This window comes from Arachis ipaensis, chromosome B4 (assembly GCF_059453495.1).
Source record: "Arachis ipaensis isolate K30076 ecotype BB chromosome B4, ASM5945349v1, whole genome shotgun sequence".
Classification (NCBI taxonomy): domain Eukaryota; kingdom Viridiplantae; phylum Streptophyta; class Magnoliopsida; order Fabales; family Fabaceae; genus Arachis; species Arachis ipaensis.
This window is the reverse complement of record NC_142439.1, coordinates 144515992-144534696: the sequence shown is the minus strand read 5'-3', so window position 1 is coordinate 144534696 and position 18705 is coordinate 144515992. Positions and strand designations below refer to the sequence as shown.

General features: G+C 32.8%; 2 protein-coding genes across 2 annotated transcripts; one reads left to right on the top strand and one right to left on the bottom strand.

Annotated features, from left to right (window-relative positions):
• Positions 1-5484: 5484 nt before the first annotated feature.
• MYB121 (myb domain protein 121) lies at positions 5485-7165 on the top strand. The gene is made up of 3 exons (XM_016340786.3): positions 5485-5617; positions 6170-6299; positions 6664-7165. The coding sequence occupies exons 1-3, from the start codon at positions 5485-5487 to the stop codon at positions 7163-7165; spliced, it is 765 nt and encodes a 254-aa protein (XP_016196272.3).
• Positions 7166-16352: 9187 nt separating this feature from the next.
• On the bottom strand, positions 16353-17281 carry LOC148569519 (zinc finger BED domain-containing protein RICESLEEPER 2-like). The gene is made up of 2 exons (XM_088485103.1): positions 17152-17281; positions 16353-16954 (listed from the first exon to the last, which is right to left on the bottom strand). The coding sequence occupies exons 1-2, from the start codon at positions 17279-17281 to the stop codon at positions 16353-16355; spliced, it is 732 nt and encodes a 243-aa protein (XP_088341229.1).
• Between the last annotated feature and the right edge of the window lie 1424 nt (positions 17282-18705).

The following is an 18705-nucleotide window of genomic DNA, read 5'->3' as shown; positions in this document are numbered from 1 at the left end:
AACACCTACTTATTAATTTGTAAGGTCAACAATGACCTTTAAACCCTAAATATTCTTCATGCTTCACACATCCAAAATCGGCATCCGTCTAAGAACCATTCATTTTTCCTTAGATGCATCATGCACATGCTTGTGACAGTGTTGTACACTTATACTAATTATATGATAAATCTATTTACACTTTTTTTTTGTTTTAATTCCCGTCTATTTAACTTTACTTTGTTCCTGCTAATTAAGACTAGTTATCATGTTTCTCTTTCAAAATAGCTTTTAATTTTGCTACAAGGTGCAATGATATGATAAGACAGACAAGCATCAATGATTTGTTTGGTAGAGAAAAAAAAAATGGATGGACCTCGTGGGATGCTTGATCTAATAGGGAAAGAATATTGTTCAAAGGCTTATCAATTATGGAAAATAATTAACTTATAAACAACATTAATTAAACCTGGCAAACAACCACTGTTTAAACATTTAATTTAAAGAAATACCAAGCGAAGAAATTATTTTTATAAACAAGTTTAATTAATTCTTTTTTTTCATCTTATGCGTCACTTTTCTTTTTAAGGAAAAGTATAGGGTACCAACATATTATCTGCCAACTTCTGCCAACTCTTATTTATAATTGTGTTTCATAGAAGTGTGTTCGTAGATGTGTCTAATAATTAATATATTTTAAATACATATATAAAGAGACACATCCAGAAAATATATCTATAAAGACACTTCTATTAAACACAGCTATAAAAAAGACATTTTTATTAGACACATCCACGAACACACTTCTATGAAACACAATTATAAATAAGAGTTGGCAGAAGTTGGCAGATATGCTGTTGGTAACGTAGCGGAACCGTTTTTTTAATTGATTTTTATTGTATCAATAAACTATTAGACTAACTTAATTGAACTTATTAATTACTAAAATGACTTGGTCATATAGTATTACCGATTAATTTATAATTAATCACAAGTTGGTTTGATTGGTATGGTGGAAAACCTTTGATTTTTTTTGGGTCAAGGAATTGATTGTCAGCGCAAATTTTTCGCATGCATATAATGTGGGCCGGATGGTATATATAGTTGGGCTTTTCTTACCCAATTTGTTTTGGTCTTCATAATAAAAATTACCAAAATCAAATAAAAAAATCTACCCAAATCAAACCAAAAAGAGAGTACACAAAAGTGAAAAAAAAGGAAAGAACTTTAATTACATCTTTGCTAATTGTTATCTTTCAGAAAAAATTATGTAATAATCTTCTTATACTTACTTTTAGAATATTTTAAATTTATTAATTAAAAACAAATATTTCAATGATATTTTATACTTTTTAAAAAAAGAGTAAAGTATCGTTTTTGTCCCCAACGTTTAGGGTAAATCCTATTTGTGTCCCTAACGTTTAAATCATCCTATTTGTATTCTTAACGTTTGTAAAAGTGATTCAATGTTATCCTGCCGTCAATTACACATCATAAGCACTTTAGTTTGAGTTTAAAAATCACTTCTTGAAGTTAAAATACAAATGTCTGGGATAGAATCGATGATCTACTTCGAAAAATAGTTCATCAAATGTTGAAACTAATTCCTACAACATTTACATAATTCACTTTTCTAGGGACATAATTGAATCTAAACAAAAATAGTGGGTATAATATTAAAATCGAATACATCCAAGTGAAACCTAATTGAGAATGAATACATCCAAATAAGAATAATTGAAAAATATAATTTAATTTATTAGTATAATTGAAAGTAGGATAACATTGAATCACTTTTATAAACGTTAAAGATACAAATAGGACGATTTAAACGTTAGGGACACAAATAGGATTTACCCTAAACGTTGGGGGACAAAAACGATACTTTACTCTTAAAAAAATATTGACAATAACTTAATTAAATACTTTTAATGCAATATAACAATTCAATTACAAAATTTCAAACTAAAATCTAAAGAGTAATTAAACCTATTTAATACAAGTAGGTAGAAGTGCAATTCCGATATGCTAAAATCTATTGACCACAGCCACAATATATACCTTTACGTCCACTAACTAACTTTAATATTGGACATCAATTTATTTATTTCTTACCATTAAACAAGCTTAAGTTTAGACTAAAGGTCATGATGCATGCGGGTCAATAAAACTAATAATCTTTTCTCTCATCGGCGTTAGTCAAATGATCTCGATATACAATATAATACTACTTTGAGACTATTTGATTAATCAAGTACTTATCTCAAGAGTAAAATATTAGGCATCTACGTTCGTCTTTTTCTATGGGAGTTTTTGTCTAATTTTTAAAGTGTTGTTTAATTATTTTTAAAATAGTCTATAATTTATTATAAGCATATAACTAAGCATATCACACCTGTCATATAAACTCACAATTAATCAATAAGTAAAAATTATTCTCGTTTTCTTTTTTACATAAAACACAAATCTTATCCATATGATCAATAACGTCCAATCTAATTAATCTCTGCTTAGTATTGATCCTACCAATTAATATAAATCAGGTAAATAATTTAATTCTTGATGATATTAATTTTCTTCAGATAGATCTAATAAAATTATAACTCATAATGTATATTTTTTAAAAAAGTTTCAACCTGTATAACCTGTACAAATAAATTAGTAAAATAAACGGTTGATCTATTAAATTTTTTTACTATTCTATCTTTTCTCTTACTTGTTATACACAGTACAAAATTTATGTTTGATCTCTAACATTTACTTAAGTGAATCAGTGAATTAAAGTTAAAATACTATTGTGATTTATTCTTCAGTAACTTATGTATATGTTGTTACAAATGTTGCTTTTGTTTATATTTAAGGTTTTGATGACAGGTAGAAGAAATTATTGTAATGATCATATACAAAAATAATGCCTTTTCATCATATACTTTTAAGCCTAGCAAATCTTAGATGTTACATAAGTTCAGTTATGTATATATAGAAAAGCTTTTAAGTATACTAATAAATTGATATTTCAGTAAATTTTAATAGTTAATTTTAATTTTATATATTATATATTTTTTACAATTAAAATTAACAATTAAAAATGATTAAAATACTAATGTATCGATACACTTAAAAGTTATATATATATTCTACTACACATGGCCATGGGGGGCATGCATTGTTTAATTTGTGGCATGAATTAACATAGGTTAGATACGTCTAGAAGATAAGCCAGGTAATGTTTGGCGATATAATCAAATCTTACATACTTTACGCTATATATGGACTTAGTTGGAAAGATCAGCATATTCTTCTTCCACAACTAAAAAAGTTGCTCAATAAACTGCGCCAAACATTTTGTGTGGAGAAAAATATTTGAAGTCAATTGTCGTTGATTATGCATCATTAGTCATTACTATTAGATTTGGGAAAAAGGATTTTGATCTTATCTTTGCCTGACACGTACACCAATATGCTCTATTATATATTATATATTATATATTGCTTGCCATTGTCTATATCTTCAAAGGCCAATTAGACACATAAAGCTATCCTTTATTTTCTTTCACCACTCCATATATATGTAGGAGTATTTATAGATCAGATTCAATTTGTATATTCACGTTATTTATCTGAATTTAATCGTGGATATTGATTTGATTCGTAAGATTATCATATCTGATCCTATTCACAATGTTATTAGATCGAATTATAGATTTTATGTATATATTTGTTATTTGTGGATCTACAAAAATAAATAAATAAATATTCTTTTTATATTTTATTTTTAACTAAAAATTATCATATATGTTATATTATTTTATTTTTATTATTTAAAAAATATATTTAATAATATTTTAAAAATAAACATATTTAAAAGAATAAAAATAATTAAACCAATTATTACGTATTTATGAATATTTGTTTATATTGATTTACATATTTTTTAGTTAAATAATTAGTTATCAAAATAATTAAATTTATAAAAAATAATAATCAATATAACAAAAATTTTTTATGAGATAACAATCACATATTTTTATAATTGATTTTTAATATGCATTTAGCATCATTAATTAAAAAAAATCTAAAAATCTTATATATATATATACACATAAAGTTTTTGAAAACTTTATGAGATCTTGAAGTTTCTTCTCTATGTCTTTTTGGCAAACACCTTTACAATATTCAATTGTTTCAGTTACTATCATTACCTATTTCCAGGGTAAAGCTCTTATGGGTCAAGCATTTGAATTTTGTCCTAATAAGATATACCAAATTATAAAGTATATGCTACTAATTACAGTAGGAAGGCCACGTGTTAACTTAGTGACTAACCCTTCACAAAGTTTTGTTCCCCATTATACCTTAATTGGAATCCTATGCTCAAATTTAATGGTTAGTTTCATTGAACAATTTTAAAACACACGACCCACGTACGGTTGGCAGAAAACAAGGATGAATAAAATTACATAAATCATTCATGCTTTGATAATACATTTCATTAATTCATCTTTATGCAATCTAAATCGTGGAATTAAGGATTAATTTAATTTAATCATACACCTGTGCCATAACCATTGCTTCCAAAGCCATTTTCAAGGGGACAGCAACAACCAACTCCATTTTTTTTTTCCTTGGCTTAAGATTATGGTGTGAGATATAAATGAGTTATTTACTTATCTATACTGATTTTTTTTAATATATGAATTATTGTTATATATTCTTCAATATGGAATAGAGCATGAAGAACTTATTTTAGATAAGATTAGCTTGTAATTTAATAGTAGAAATGTGTATTAATTTAGGAAGAATGTTATATGCAATATTTTTACGTGTATATTTCTTTTCTACATTTTTGACTTCTGATATTAAAAATAATTAATAAAAAATGAAAGAAGATAAAAAAAATTGTATTTTATATAATAAAAGAAAAATAAACAAAAAAGTGATGCAAATATTATTTCTTTTAATTTAACTTACAAAATAAATTGATTTTATATAAAAAAAAAGTGTAAGAAACTAATTTTTATTTAGTCAAATTTTTGTAGAGATTATAATTTAAGATATAAAATTTATAATTTAAGATAAATAAAATAATTTTAAAAAAATTAATTGATAGTGAACGAAAAAATTGATTGGGTAACTTTTTTTTTTAAATAAAATATTTATGCTTCCTTTATCTGCGCGTGAATATTTGTACTTAATTAATTACAAAATTCCGTACTTAGACACAAGATTTGTTTGATCCACTTGCTCCATGTTCATTGGAGAAGATAATGAAGCTGTGAAGCACCAAGAGATTAAGATTAGCTCTTGTGGGATCGAAAGGGAAACTAGAGAGAAGAATGAGGAAACATATGACATCACAACAAAGAAAAATTTGATTCAAAGTTCTCATTCTGAATGCCTATTATTCTTAATTAAATAATTGTTAAAAAGGCCCACAAGAAGATGGTATATATTGAGAGCAAGAGATTGAGCATGATTTGTCATAGAAAGGGCCATAAAAAAATCATGGTGATTATGATAATGGGTTCAGAGAGAGGGTGGAAGAAAGGGTCATGGACTCATGAAGAGGACAAGTTGCTCACTGAATATGTCACCTTGCATGGGGAGTGTAGGTGGAGTTCTGTGGCCAAGTTCACAGGTAATTATTTAAGTTAAACTAGTATATATTTTTATTTTGATTCTCAAATTATAATACAAACTTTTTTTTTCCTTCCTAAGATCAAATCACACCCTATGCTGCATGCATAAAAAATACATGAAAAAATAGACATGTTTAATGAAATTATAGTGTGAAAAGGTAAAAAAAAAAAGTTTTATTTATCACTACATATAAGATATTTTGTCAATTTTTTTTTAATTTTATGTTAAATAAAAAAATAATTTGACAAGTTTGACTAAATTATTTTTACGTGAAGTTCTTATTTAAGAACCATTAAATAATTTGATAAGTTTAACTAAATTATTATTTAATAATTCTCAACTATCAACTTCATATAAAAATAATTACATATGTGAGTTTTCTTTCTAAAAAATATGTTGGTGAAAAAAGTTACTTAGAAGAATGATAAGTGAATTCCAATTATTGGTTTAGTTCATATTAATTGAAAAGACAGTAGTCAATGGTCTTTTATTTTCCTATATTTCTATTTTCCTTTATATATTAACTCATTTTTCAAACTGAATTATTTAGGTTTAAATAGGAGTGGCAAAAGTTGCAGGTTGAGATGGGTGAATTATTTGAGGCCTGGTCTCAAGAAGGGTCAATTAACACCAATGGAAGAAGGAATAATATTTGAATTGCATGCTATTTTGGGAAACAAGTAATGAAATTCGTCACACACTACTTACTCACTTTACTTATACTTTTATTTTATGCACATATTCATGTGAATTTAATTTTGATGTAGTGTATGTAAAGTATTTTTACATATGTATCTAATTACGTAATGCTACATTAATAAAAGTAACTATTGATCATGTGAATGATTATAAAAATGAATATAATTGCACGATTGTATAAAACACTTTATACTATTAGTGCATCAAAATTGAAACTCATATTTGTGTGAATAAATAGATGTATCTATCCATTCTCTAGCTATCATTTATATATCAAATGGACTCACTTTTATGAATGAAATTATTGATGTAATAATTATTATTTCACTTCTATTTTTTGTATAGGTGGTCAACAATAGCAAGGTACTTGCCAGGTAGAACTGATAATGAGATAAAGAACTATTGGAGAACCCACTTCAAAAAGAAAGAGGATTCCAAGCATAATAACAAGAAGCTAAAAAAGAGAAGATCAAAGGTGACAAAAGAGCAAGTAGTAATGGAGGACACCAACAAAAGCAATAATAATGAAAATACCAAATCCTATGATGATGAGACAAAAGAAAACTACTACAATGATCAACACAATAATATGGGGTTTATTTACCCTAATAATAATCCAACAATGTTATTAGAGCAGCAACAAAGCTTCCCTTTGATGCACCAAGATTATTTGTCATCACCTTCATGGCCAGACACTACAACAGCAGATTATGATGCCTTCTTGTGGTTTAGTTTATGGGACTTTGATGTACCACAAGGCTTTGAAGAACATGTTAACAACCTCACCAAATATGTGCTCCCAAACCAAGCTACCTTTGGTGATGGAGGGACTCCCATGCAAAAATAATTAAAAAATCTTGTGAAAAAGTTATTGTATTAATATAAATTTAGCTTATCATATTTGTTTTTTGTTTTTCACAATACTATTTTAGTTTGACAGATCAATAACTAATTCGTCGTATATCTAAAATTTATTTAAGAGTTTATTATTAGCCAACGATAAATTGCTGCATTCATAAGGCGAAATTTAAGCATACACGTATCATATTCAGTCACACAATAAAATTAGGTGTATACATTAATTTTAATGTAATTGAAGCTAAATAAATATATTATATTTGTAAAAAAAAGAACTCAGTTAGGAAAAATGCATCTATATATATATATATGTAACATATGTATGTATCTTTTGCTATTATATTGCAGCTAGTTCATATAAACTATATGATGTGTTTGATGAAAATTTGTTAATGCAGTGACCAAAATATCTTCTTGTATATTATGTCTTGATTAACTCTTAATTAATAGCAGCTTATATAATAGTAATAGAGTTAGTGAGAAAGAAGAACTTTGAAAGAAATCTAAATTGTGTGTTTGTATAATTGTATTGCATTCCCTTCTTATTGATTCTGTTATTACACCAGACTTAGCAAAACAGAATTAACAAACTTGTGACGTGGCCTCTAAGTAACTGTCTTAACTGCACCTATATATTGTCCTCTGCTAACTTAATAACAACTAATAACTAACTTAATGCCAGCTGTCATAACTAACTTGTGGCTGAATATCAATAAGTCTATCAAATCAAGGAGTTCTTTTTTATTGTTAGGAAATTCTATTTTTGTGCTACGATTATTATTGTTGACCAAAATAATCGTACTAATATTATAATTTTATTGTTTACATCAATAATTAAATACTTGTCTTTGAAAAATAAAAGATAAAAAAATTAGCCATGTTATAAATTCTAATATTTACTCTTCCGTTGATAACAATTTAATCATTTGTCTGTTTACAAGCTAAGTTTAGAGATAATAATCTCCCTTTGTTTTATAAGATTTGCTTGGTATATATATGATTCAACAATGCAACAAATTTAAGGAACCTCAAGATTACTCCTTTAAAATCTATTATACTATTCCTTCACATACACCAATTTTCACCATAGTTAATTCTCAATTAGGTGCAAAACTTATTAACGGGCTTCAATTTAGTTTTTAAAATTTTAATTATTTTTATTTAATCTTAAAATTTTACAAATATAATTCATATTAATTTTTGAGAAAATTTTTGACTCACAAATATTATCAAAGCACTGATATGAATAGTCAGAGTCCAAATATCACGCTAAAATTTGTAAAATAACGTCATTTTAATTTTGGCACTCAAATAGTGTGAGGTATCAGATTTTTTGAGAAGAAAAATTAAAGTGGTTTTAATAGAGATTTCTAGAAGAGCTAATTGGCTCTTCTTCTAACAGATTCTGCTGATCTGCCTCTAACAAACTCTGCTGATCTGACAAGTCAATTCTAACTAACTCCTTTTTGATGCAGGTGCTTTTGTGTGTGTGCAATTTCCTGTTGTTATCAGCAGTTCTGTTACTGGGCTCTCTTCTTTCGTCACAGCTAACATCAACTCGGCTACTTGGATTCCCTTACTCTCTTTTAACTCTGCTACTTGGATTCCCTTGCTCTCTCTTAACATCAACCCTGCTACTTGAGTTTCTTTGTTCTCTATCAACAATTCTGAGGCGTAGTTTAAGTTTGTGGAAGGAGCCACTTGACAGTGGCTTTGTAAGGCAATCAGCTGTTTGATCATGGAGGGAATGTGAAGAATGTGAACCTTTTTGCTTGCCACATAGTCTCGGACAAAATGCAAGTTCAGCTCAAAATGCTTGCTTTGATTGTGAAGAACTGGATTGGCTGTCAGTAGTACAGCACTTTGGCTGTCACAGTAGAGACTGGGCTTAGTGGTACATGTTATTCTCATCTCACTTAACAGATTCTGGACCCAGATAATCTCAGTAAGACATGATGCTACTCCTCGGTATTCAGCTTCTGTGGAGCTTCTAGACACTACCAGTTGTTTTCTACTTGACCAAGAGACTAGATTTGGTCCAAGGTAAACACAGAAGCCACTAGTAGACTTCCTATCATCAACATCACTTCCCCAGTCTGAATCACTAAACCTATAAATTTTGCATTCACTAGACCTTTGAAACCTTAAACCATGCTGGGATGTACCAGCTAGGTACCTGAGTATCCTTTTGACAGCCTTCCAATGACTGTCTAGAGGGTGGTGCATAAACTGCGAGACTTTATTGACAGCAAATGTGATATCAGGTCTTGTGATTGTTGCGTATTGGAGGCCTCCCACAATGGATCTGTATAATTCTGGTTTCAGAAACTCTTCACCATCATGTGCAGAGAGCTTTAAGCTTGAAGCCATTGAAGTGGGCATGGCCTTTGCATCATGCATACTGGCCTTTGCAAGCAGCTCCTTAATGTATTTAGCCTGGCTGAGAAGTATCTCATTGTCAGTCCTCTTGATGGATTCAATACCTAAGAAATAATTCATTTCTCCCAGATCTTTTAAGGAGAAGATTGAATTAAGCTGGGTGATTAGACTGGAAATTTCAGAATCTGAGCTACCAGTAACTAAGATATCATCCACGTAGACAAGAATATAAATTCCTGAGGATGCAGTGAAACGGGTAAAGAGAGAACTGTCGGAAATAGTGTTGTTGAATCTAAGGTGTTGAGAGTGGTCTTGAGCTTGGTGAACCATGAACGAGGTGCCTGTTTTAACCCATACAGAGATCTCTGAAGCTTACACACATGGTGAGGATGAGTGGGAGAGATGAAACCTTCAGGTTGAGTCATATACACTGTTTCCTCAAGATCCCCATTCAAGAACGCATTGTTGAATTTGAACTGCCTGATTCGCCATCCTTTCGCTAATGCCAAGCTGAGCATGACCCTGACAGTAGGAGGGCGCACAACCGGACTAAAAACCTGGAAAAAGTTCACGCCTTCCCTCTGATGAAAACCCTTCGCTACCAAACGGGCTTTGTACTTTTGGATCGTACCATTGGGGTATTGCTTAATTCTGAAAACCCATTTGCAACCGATAATGGGTGCGGAGCTGGGAGCCGGCCTGGGAACTAGTTGCCAAGTTCGATTTCGTAGGAGGGCTGCATACTCCTCCTCCATCGCATTCCTCCAATGAGGACAAGTGAGGGCCTGGGCTACTGTGTGGGGTAGTAGCGGAGAAGGAATAGTGCCTCCCGTTTGCACAACCGCTGCATACGTCTTAGGTTTAAAGATGCCATATTTGCTTATTGTCTGCATTAGGTGCTGATTCAATGGCAGCGCTGCTGGAGCTGGCAGCATATTCTCAATCCTGGCTAAGTGTTGAGCATCTGCAATAGAGGGAATATTGATGGGAGGAGTGTTAGTAGCAGTCACAGAGTTAGGAATAGCAGAAACAGAATTATGAGACACAGATACAGGTGCAGCAGGTAATAATTCATGTATGTCATTAATAATATTGGAAACCTTATTTATAGAATGCAAGATATGAGGTGAATGCAGGGAGGAAGAGGTAGGTTGGGAGTGATGGGAAGGAGTGGGAGTAGTGCTTGCTAGAGTAGTACTTGCTGCAGGTCTATGTGGCGAGGGAAGAGGGTGAGGGAGGTTGGGACAGGGAGGAATATTGGGGTTTGGTGCGAGCAAGGATTGTGAATTGGTGGGGCAAGGTTGGGGGTATTGAATAGGTGAGGATAAGGGAATTCTGACTCATTGAAGACCACATTCCTTGAGATAATTTCCTTTCCATTTGGTAATAAGCACTTTTACCCTTTGTGATCGATAGCATAGCCAATAAAGATTATTTTTTAGATCTGTGGTCAAACTTATGTGCATTGTATGGCCGTAGGAGAGGATAGCAAGTGCAACCAAAGGGTTTCAAGAATTCAAAATCTGGGACAATGTGGGTAAGGGCTTCTAATGGAGATTTGTTATCATGAGTTGGGGTAGGTAACCTATTTATGAGGTAAGTGGCAGTCATGGTTGAATCTTCCCAAAAGGTGAGAGGTAGGTTAGCTTGTGCTAGTAAGGTAAGGGAGGTTTCTGCAATGTATTTGTGCTTTCTTTCAACAGTGCCATTTTGCTGATGAGAGTAAGGACAGGTCAGCCTGTGTTGAATGCCTTGATCAGTAAGAAACTGTTTGAATGCAAGGGACAGGTACTCTCCTCCATTGTCTGTCTGCAGTGCTTTGATCTTTTGTCCTGTTTTTAGTTCAATAGCAGTTTTGAACTGCTGAAATGCCTTAAATGCCTGAACTTTAGTGTTAAGTAGGTAAGTGATAGAGTATTTGGTACATGCATCGATAAAGCAGATATAATATCGAAAGCCTGATCTGCTACATATTGGTGCTGGCCCCCATATGTCAGAAAATATTAATTCCAAAGGTGCATAAGATGTACAAGAATCAAGATATGGTAATTGGTGTATTTTACTTATACAGCAAGCATGACAAAGAGATGGATTAAGGCTATCTTTATTTATTGCACCATTCAAACTTGGCACATTACATTGTTTCATTACAAGAGTAACTACTTTATCAGACAGGTGGCCTAATTTTCTGTGCCACTACTGACCTATATCACTGACTCTTTTACAAGTGATGTTTGCTTCTACATGACCAACTTTTTTTGATAGAGACTCAATAACAAGACTATTGTTTGGTGTTTCTCTTTCCTTTTTACATAGAGCAGGGTTTGCACTGCATAGAGAGCTGTAGATTTTAACATATTTTTGACTTTCTAACTTTTTTTGGTCTTTTTCATCCAGGCTTGTGCTTTGACTGAAACTAAAATCAGTTGTGGTTGGAGAAGGGATTGGAGGACTGATTGCAGGTAAGGCTGATTTGGTAGTAGCGGGGAGTGTGGCTTCAGGTGAGGTGTCTGAATTTGGGGTTGTGATAGCTAAAGTTGAGGGTATGAAAGGTTGAACATAATTTTTGGACTCTTCTTTTGGGTCATGGGTTGTGGACTGTAGTTGTTTAGAAATTTGTTTAGGAATTTTAGTGATGTTGCAGGTTGGTATAGTGAGTGGGGAGTGTAAAAGATTGGGTTTAGTAGCTTTTGGGATAACCTGAATCCCTTCAAACCTGTATAGCCCGTCCTTAAGAAGACCTTGAAGGAGTATCTTCTTGGATAGCTGGCATTTGACATTACAAACATAAGGCCAGAATTCAAAGAACACAGCATTGTCTAAAGCAAACTTAGCAACACTGACAAGGTTTTTAGAGATAGTAGGTACATGCAGTAGGTTTCTAAGTGTGAAAGGTCTATCAGATAAAGATGCATGCATGAAAGAACTTCCAATATGCTCAATTTTCATACCTTGACCATTACCTCCATATACTTTCTCTGTGCCTACATAGTCTGATCCTGTGGCAAGGTTGCTTTGATCAAAGGTGATGTGATGCGAGGCTCCTGAGTTTGGATACCACGCTGTGTCTGGAAAAGCTGATGGTAGGGTGAGGAATGCTTGTGGATTTGCTTGTGCAAGCGGCTGCTACACCTTCGAGTCTTGATAGAGCTGCTGATTGCCTGAGGCATTGTGGAATGCCAGGGAGGGTGGTTGAGCTGAGTTCAAGGGTTGCATTTGAGGGTTCATGAATTCCTGATTGAACCTGTGGTAACACTGTACAGCCATATGGCCTACCTTTCCACACAGCTGGCACTGAGGTCTGCTGCCTTGCCACCATCTTGATCTTCCAGAATCTCTAAAGTAGCCTCTGCCTTGCATTCCTCGAAAACAACCCCTGTTGTATGAACTACCTCTGTTGTAGTGATGATAGTTTTGGTCTTGAGCTTTTTCTTGTCCCTCATTGCTTTGAGCAACATTTGCATGAATCAGCCCTAGATCTGTCTTTCTGAATCAATCAATTAGCTCTTCCTCTATGAGCAATTGTGACTCAAATTCACTTTCTGACATGTGGTCCATTCTTGCCGTTGTAACTGTAATGAATGCTCTATATTCCTCACTGAGACCTCCTAGTGCAGGTTCTATATATTCTTCCTTGGTAAGTGGTGCTCCAAGAGCATTTAGAGAATCCGCCAACTGATTGAACTTTGCAATGTATTCAGTTACGGTTGATCCTTGCATCTTGAAGGTTTTTAGTTGTGTCTTCAGATTCTTGATTTTCGCTTTGACTTTGGCTTCGAAGTAATCATCTAGCATATGCCAGATCTGGTATGCACGATCGTATTCAATTACTCGATTCACAAAATTTTGCTCCATTCATGCGATTAACCAGGCTACTAAGCATTGATCGCGGACCTCCCAGTCTATGTATTGCTGTGTTTCAATTTCATTACATCTGTCTGATTCTGAGCTTAATTGTGCTGGAACCTTTCTTGGATCAAGATGATTTTGGAGTTTATTAACCTTGATGCACGCTAATGCCTGTTTCTTCGACGCCTTGTAGTTGTTTTCATTGAGCTTTATTGCTGAGAATGGTGCAAAAGCATTTTGGCTGAATAAGCTCGTTGGAGCTTGTGGGATTTGCACAGGATTATCCATGGATCGATGTAAGTTCTGATACTATGTGAGGTATCAGATTTCTTGAGAAGAAAAATACGAAGCAAGTAAAAGAAGGAGAAGAAGGAGAAGAGAAAGTTAGAAAGTGTGTTGAGATTTTTCAGACTGATCATTAGATGATTACACTTGAAGTGATACTGAGTTTGTAATATATAAAGTGGTTTTAATAGAGATTTCTAGAAGAGCTAATTGGCTCTTCTTATAACAGATTCTACTGATCTGCCTCTAACAAACTTTGCTGATCTGGCAAGTCAGTTCTAACTAACTCTTTTTTGATGCACGTGCTTTTGTGTGTGTGCAATTCCTTGCTGTTATCAGCAGTTCTGTTACTGGGCTCTCTTTTTTCGTCACAGCTAACAAATAGTCCAAAAATGACGTCGAATCACTTGTTTTGGGAGAGAAAATTCCAATAAACACCACTTACTTATAAAGTTGTTTTTGGGCTATTTGAATGCAAAAACAAAAAAGCGTCATTTTATAGAGTCCAATGTGACATCTGACTGTCCACATTAGCATTTCGTTAACACTGTGCATCAAAAATTATTTCAGAAATTAACATGAGTCACATTTACAAAGTTTGAAGATTAAATACAGACAATTAAAACTTCAAAAACTAAATTAAAATTCGCGTGTAAGGGTGGCAAACAGGGAAGCCCGCCCCGCCTCGCCTAATGAGGCGGTCCTAAATTCCTATCCTGCCCCGCCTAACGGCGGTCTGGCAGGCCAAGCCTGCCAAATCCTTTCTTTTTTATAAACCATTAAATATTAAACAATATATATAATTTCACAACCATTTTAATAAATTTATAATTTCTAAAGACATAAAAAAAATTATAATTTTTAAATTCACAAACATTAAATTCTTTATAATTATAAATATCTAATAAACATAATTATTAACCAAGTTTTTTGAAACAAAATAATAAAACCAACATTGTCCAAAGCAAAATAAACAGTGTCCAAAACATATAATTAAACATCTTCAAGTTTATAATCAATTAAATAAAAACATAATCCAAAATATGACTTAAAACATCTTCAACTATCATCTTCATCCTCTTGTAGATAAATAACATTTTAGAAATTTGTAAAAAAAAAGTCCTGACAAAAAAAAGTCGGGCCTGGTGGGGAAGCCTGCCATGCCCGCTGAAGCCCGCCAAAATTCACTGATTAAGCGGTTCGGGTTAGGAGAACTTTTTAAATTTTGGCTGTTTTAAATTTTCACTCCAGTCTGTTTTTTTTTTACGGGTTATACGGATCGATCCGGCGCATTTCGGCCCCATTTACCACCTCTACTCGCGTACAAGTTCAGATGCCAAATTGAATATTATCTCTGTTCATAACATACTAAGAAATTTTTGAAGTTAATACTAAATGCACACTCAAAATTATTAGTAATATACTTTTTATTACTCTTAACATAAATGAAACAGAAGAAAAAAATGTTCTCTAGTAATTTTGTGTGTATTCTGTATTTGTAATTTGTATTCGTAATTTGAGCCTAATTTTTTTATATTTCATTTAATTTCAGTATACTTTTTATACTTTTTATACATTTTATTATGACTTTAAAGTCTAAACACTTAATTAATAATCTTTAATTAGATTTAAAAAATGAATAGACTTGTTGGAAGTTGCTTTCATGTAGGGGTGTAATCGGCTCGGTTCGGTTCAATTTTGGACCAAAAACCAATCGAACCGACCTGATCAGTTCTACAATGAGACCAACCATTCGGTTGGTTACTGTTTGAACAACCGAACCGAACCAACAGCGGTTTGATTCGGTCGATTTTTTCGATTTTTTTACACTTAATAATCAGAATTTAAAATGCCATAAAATGAAGTTTAAAACCTTCAATAAACTAGAATAACAAGAGTATATCACATCCAAATCCAATACAAATTCAACTTAATTAAACATAAAACAAAGACAACTAAAAATGTCTAGCAAAACAACAAAAATAAACATACTTTAAACCGAAACATTCACTTTAAAACAAATAAAAACCAAACAGCCACCATGCTTAATCTGAATCCACACCAGACTCATCCTCATCTTCTCCGGTTGGTGCAATTTCTACACAAATAAACATAATATAGATTATAAATTATAAACATAAACCATGAAAGGAACTACAAATTTCTTTTTTGCATACCTAATTCAAGTTTCTCAAACTCTTCAATAAGCTCCTCAAAATCAGTTGTCATTGGAGAAGCATGAAGCCAATTTTGTGTGCATATCAATGCCTCAACTGTCTTTGGAGTTAAAGAACTCCTATAGTTGTTAAGCACTCTTCCACCAGTGCTAAAAGCTGATTCTGAAGCAACAGTCGAGACCGGCATTGCTAAGACATCTCTAGCTATTTGGGATAAGATAGGATACTTGCTAGAATTTACCTTCCACTAATTCAATATGTCAAAAGTATTTTGATAACGAGACTTCTCTAAACCATCCGTCAAATACAAATCCACCTCATTCTTGTTGATGATCTCATGAAAATGCACCTCCTTGAAAAAATTACCAGCCATGTTGCCATCAGGTACTCCCACATCTGATGCACCATCCATTGTTGCTGAAGTAAAAGATCTACCCCCATTATTTGCACTCACATAGCATTCAAACATCTTGGAGAAGGTCTCTTTCACTTTTCACCCAAAAAATTAGCATCATCCTTATCATATAGCTTTTCAAAGCTAAAGTTCACAAACTTCAACTTGTATCTAGGATCAAGGACCACAGCAACAAAAATCATCATATTGATATTTTTTATGTTACCCCAGTACTTGTCATACTTAAGGTTCATCCTCTCAGCCATACTCCCAAGTAATGGATCTCGACTACCACAAGAAGCCTTGAGCACTCGCAAAATCTTACAAAACTCATGAAAATATTGAGAAGTCACAAACAAACTACCAGACACACTCTTTGTAACATCATGAAAAATTTTCAAGAATTCCATAAAGTATTTTGCATTGTCCCAATCAATATTCCTCGGAATACCACCTTGCATTAGAGCATATTCTGTATCTCTCTCCCCTAGCCTCTTGAACGCCTTTTGAAATTTTAAACCACTTTCAAGCATGGTGTATGTAGAGTTCCATCTAGTGGAAACATCGAGTTGAACAGTACACTTGTCTTGTATTCTAGCTTCCTTAATGAAATTTTTGAACCTATTCATGCGACTAGGGGAAGCACGCACATATCTAATAGCATTTCTTATCTTGCTAATAAATTCATGCATCTCTTTCAATCCATCATTAACAACAAGATTAAGAATATGTGCACAACACCTAACATGCAAATGCTCTCCTTTCAAAGGATGTAAATTCTAATCCTCCATTCTAGTTCTTAGATAAGATATTGCAGTATCATTAGAACTAGCATTATCAACAGTAATTGTTCCCAAGTCCAAGATCTAGGTCTAGAAGGTTTTCTGTTACCTTCATTGGCTTCATCCTTGCCATCCTCTTCATCAGTGTCCACAGTGCTTGGAGCTGGATTTGTAGGAGTTGCTCCCGGAGTTGTGCCCACATTAGTTGAATCAACATTTTCACCCCCAACTTTAGGCATCCGTTCATTGGGCACCTCATTGCTTGTTGGCTGCGTATATATAAACAGAACAATAAAAAATTAACATTTTTAACTCATGAACAGCACCAACAGTTTTGTTTCCAGCAACAAAGATGAAACTAAACTACTATGAAAAGGTGCAGACAATCTGTATATAAAATAAACCAATAGCTAGTATATAAATCCTTTAAAGCATGGATACAAGTACATTACACTATAAAATTTCAAATTCAACCATTGTTAGTGGACAATTTTAATTCTCTCTTCATTTTTCTCTGTGATCATTCATATATGTATATTGTGTTATAATGCAGCACTGTTGCTTATAAAGTTGCCCACACTAAAATCTTCCACTGTTGAGCAACAATAATGAATTGATGACTTAAACGCATAAGAATGCACTCAACAATAAGAAAGAATAGCAATGACATTTAATATCAATAACACAAAATAATGTTGTACATGATTTAATGGATGAGCTTAATTAATTGAAGTTAAAACAACTACTATCTTTTAATACTATTGTTTGTGCAGATGTGTATGCATTATTCAATTGTTTGAATAAAAAATGATCAAAAGCTCTAATAGTTATCTTCTTTCGCTTTTTGCTCAATCCACCAAACAAGCATCATTGGATTTAAAAACAACATGATCTAACAATGGATTGTATTCTTCCAACAAGCATTGGATAACAACTTCAACACCTTGCACCAAAACTTTTGTTTCTCAACATACAATCAGAAACTCACATAACAGTACAACTAGCTAGTTTATTTGCATCATTTAATACTCACTAACTGCCATACATTATTTTGAGATAATTCAACACAAATCTACTAAGACATAAGCAGCTGATACACAGCTCATAAACAAAACCAAAGCAGCTCATAAGCAGCTCATAAACAGAACCATAAGTAATTCATTTTTTAAAGCCAATCAACAGAATTTGAATGACCACAAACAATCAGAGACAGCTACACATATATATTCAAAAAGACACTAAAAACAATTATTCAGGTTAAATCAAGTACAAATATCACTAAAAATCCCACTAAATCAAGTACAAATATCACTAAAAATATTGCAGACTAGGATTTTGTTGACAATATATACATTAATTACTGTAAAAAAAATTATAATCAAGCACAAAATCTAACCTCCGAAGAAGACATCGTTCTGTTGCTTTTTGGGTTTTTGCAGGAGAGGGACTGGTTGTTCGGCCACTGGAGTCTTGCTCGGCGGCTGGATTGCTGCTCGGTGACGGACTGCTGCTCGACGAATGGTTTGCTACTCGGCAACGGACTGGTTGGAGTGCTGCTCGGCTTTGGCTTTGTTGCGACGGCGACCCTGCAATGGCGACCCTGCGACGGCGATGAATGAATGACTTCGAGCGACGATTGACGACTTCCTTGACGGTGGACAGC

Excerpts from the sequence above, each read along its gene's own strand:
- LOC148569519 (XM_088485103.1), bottom strand. The coding sequence starts at position 17,281 with ATGCCTAAAGTTGGGGGTGAAAATGTTGATTCAACTAATGTGGGCACA. Across the intron at positions 16,955-17,151 it reads CAAGGATGAAGCCAATGAAG|AGATGCATGAATTTATTAGC; the intron begins GTAACAGAAAAC and ends ATGGATTGAAAG.
- MYB121 (XM_016340786.3), top strand. The coding sequence starts at position 5,485 with ATGGTGATTATGATAATGGGTTCAGAGAGAGGGTGGAAGAAAGGGTCA. Across the intron at positions 5,618-6,169 it reads TTCTGTGGCCAAGTTCACAG|GTTTAAATAGGAGTGGCAAA; the intron begins GTAATTATTTAA and ends TGAATTATTTAG. Across the intron at positions 6,300-6,663 it reads CATGCTATTTTGGGAAACAA|GTGGTCAACAATAGCAAGGT; the intron begins GTAATGAAATTC and ends TTTTTTGTATAG.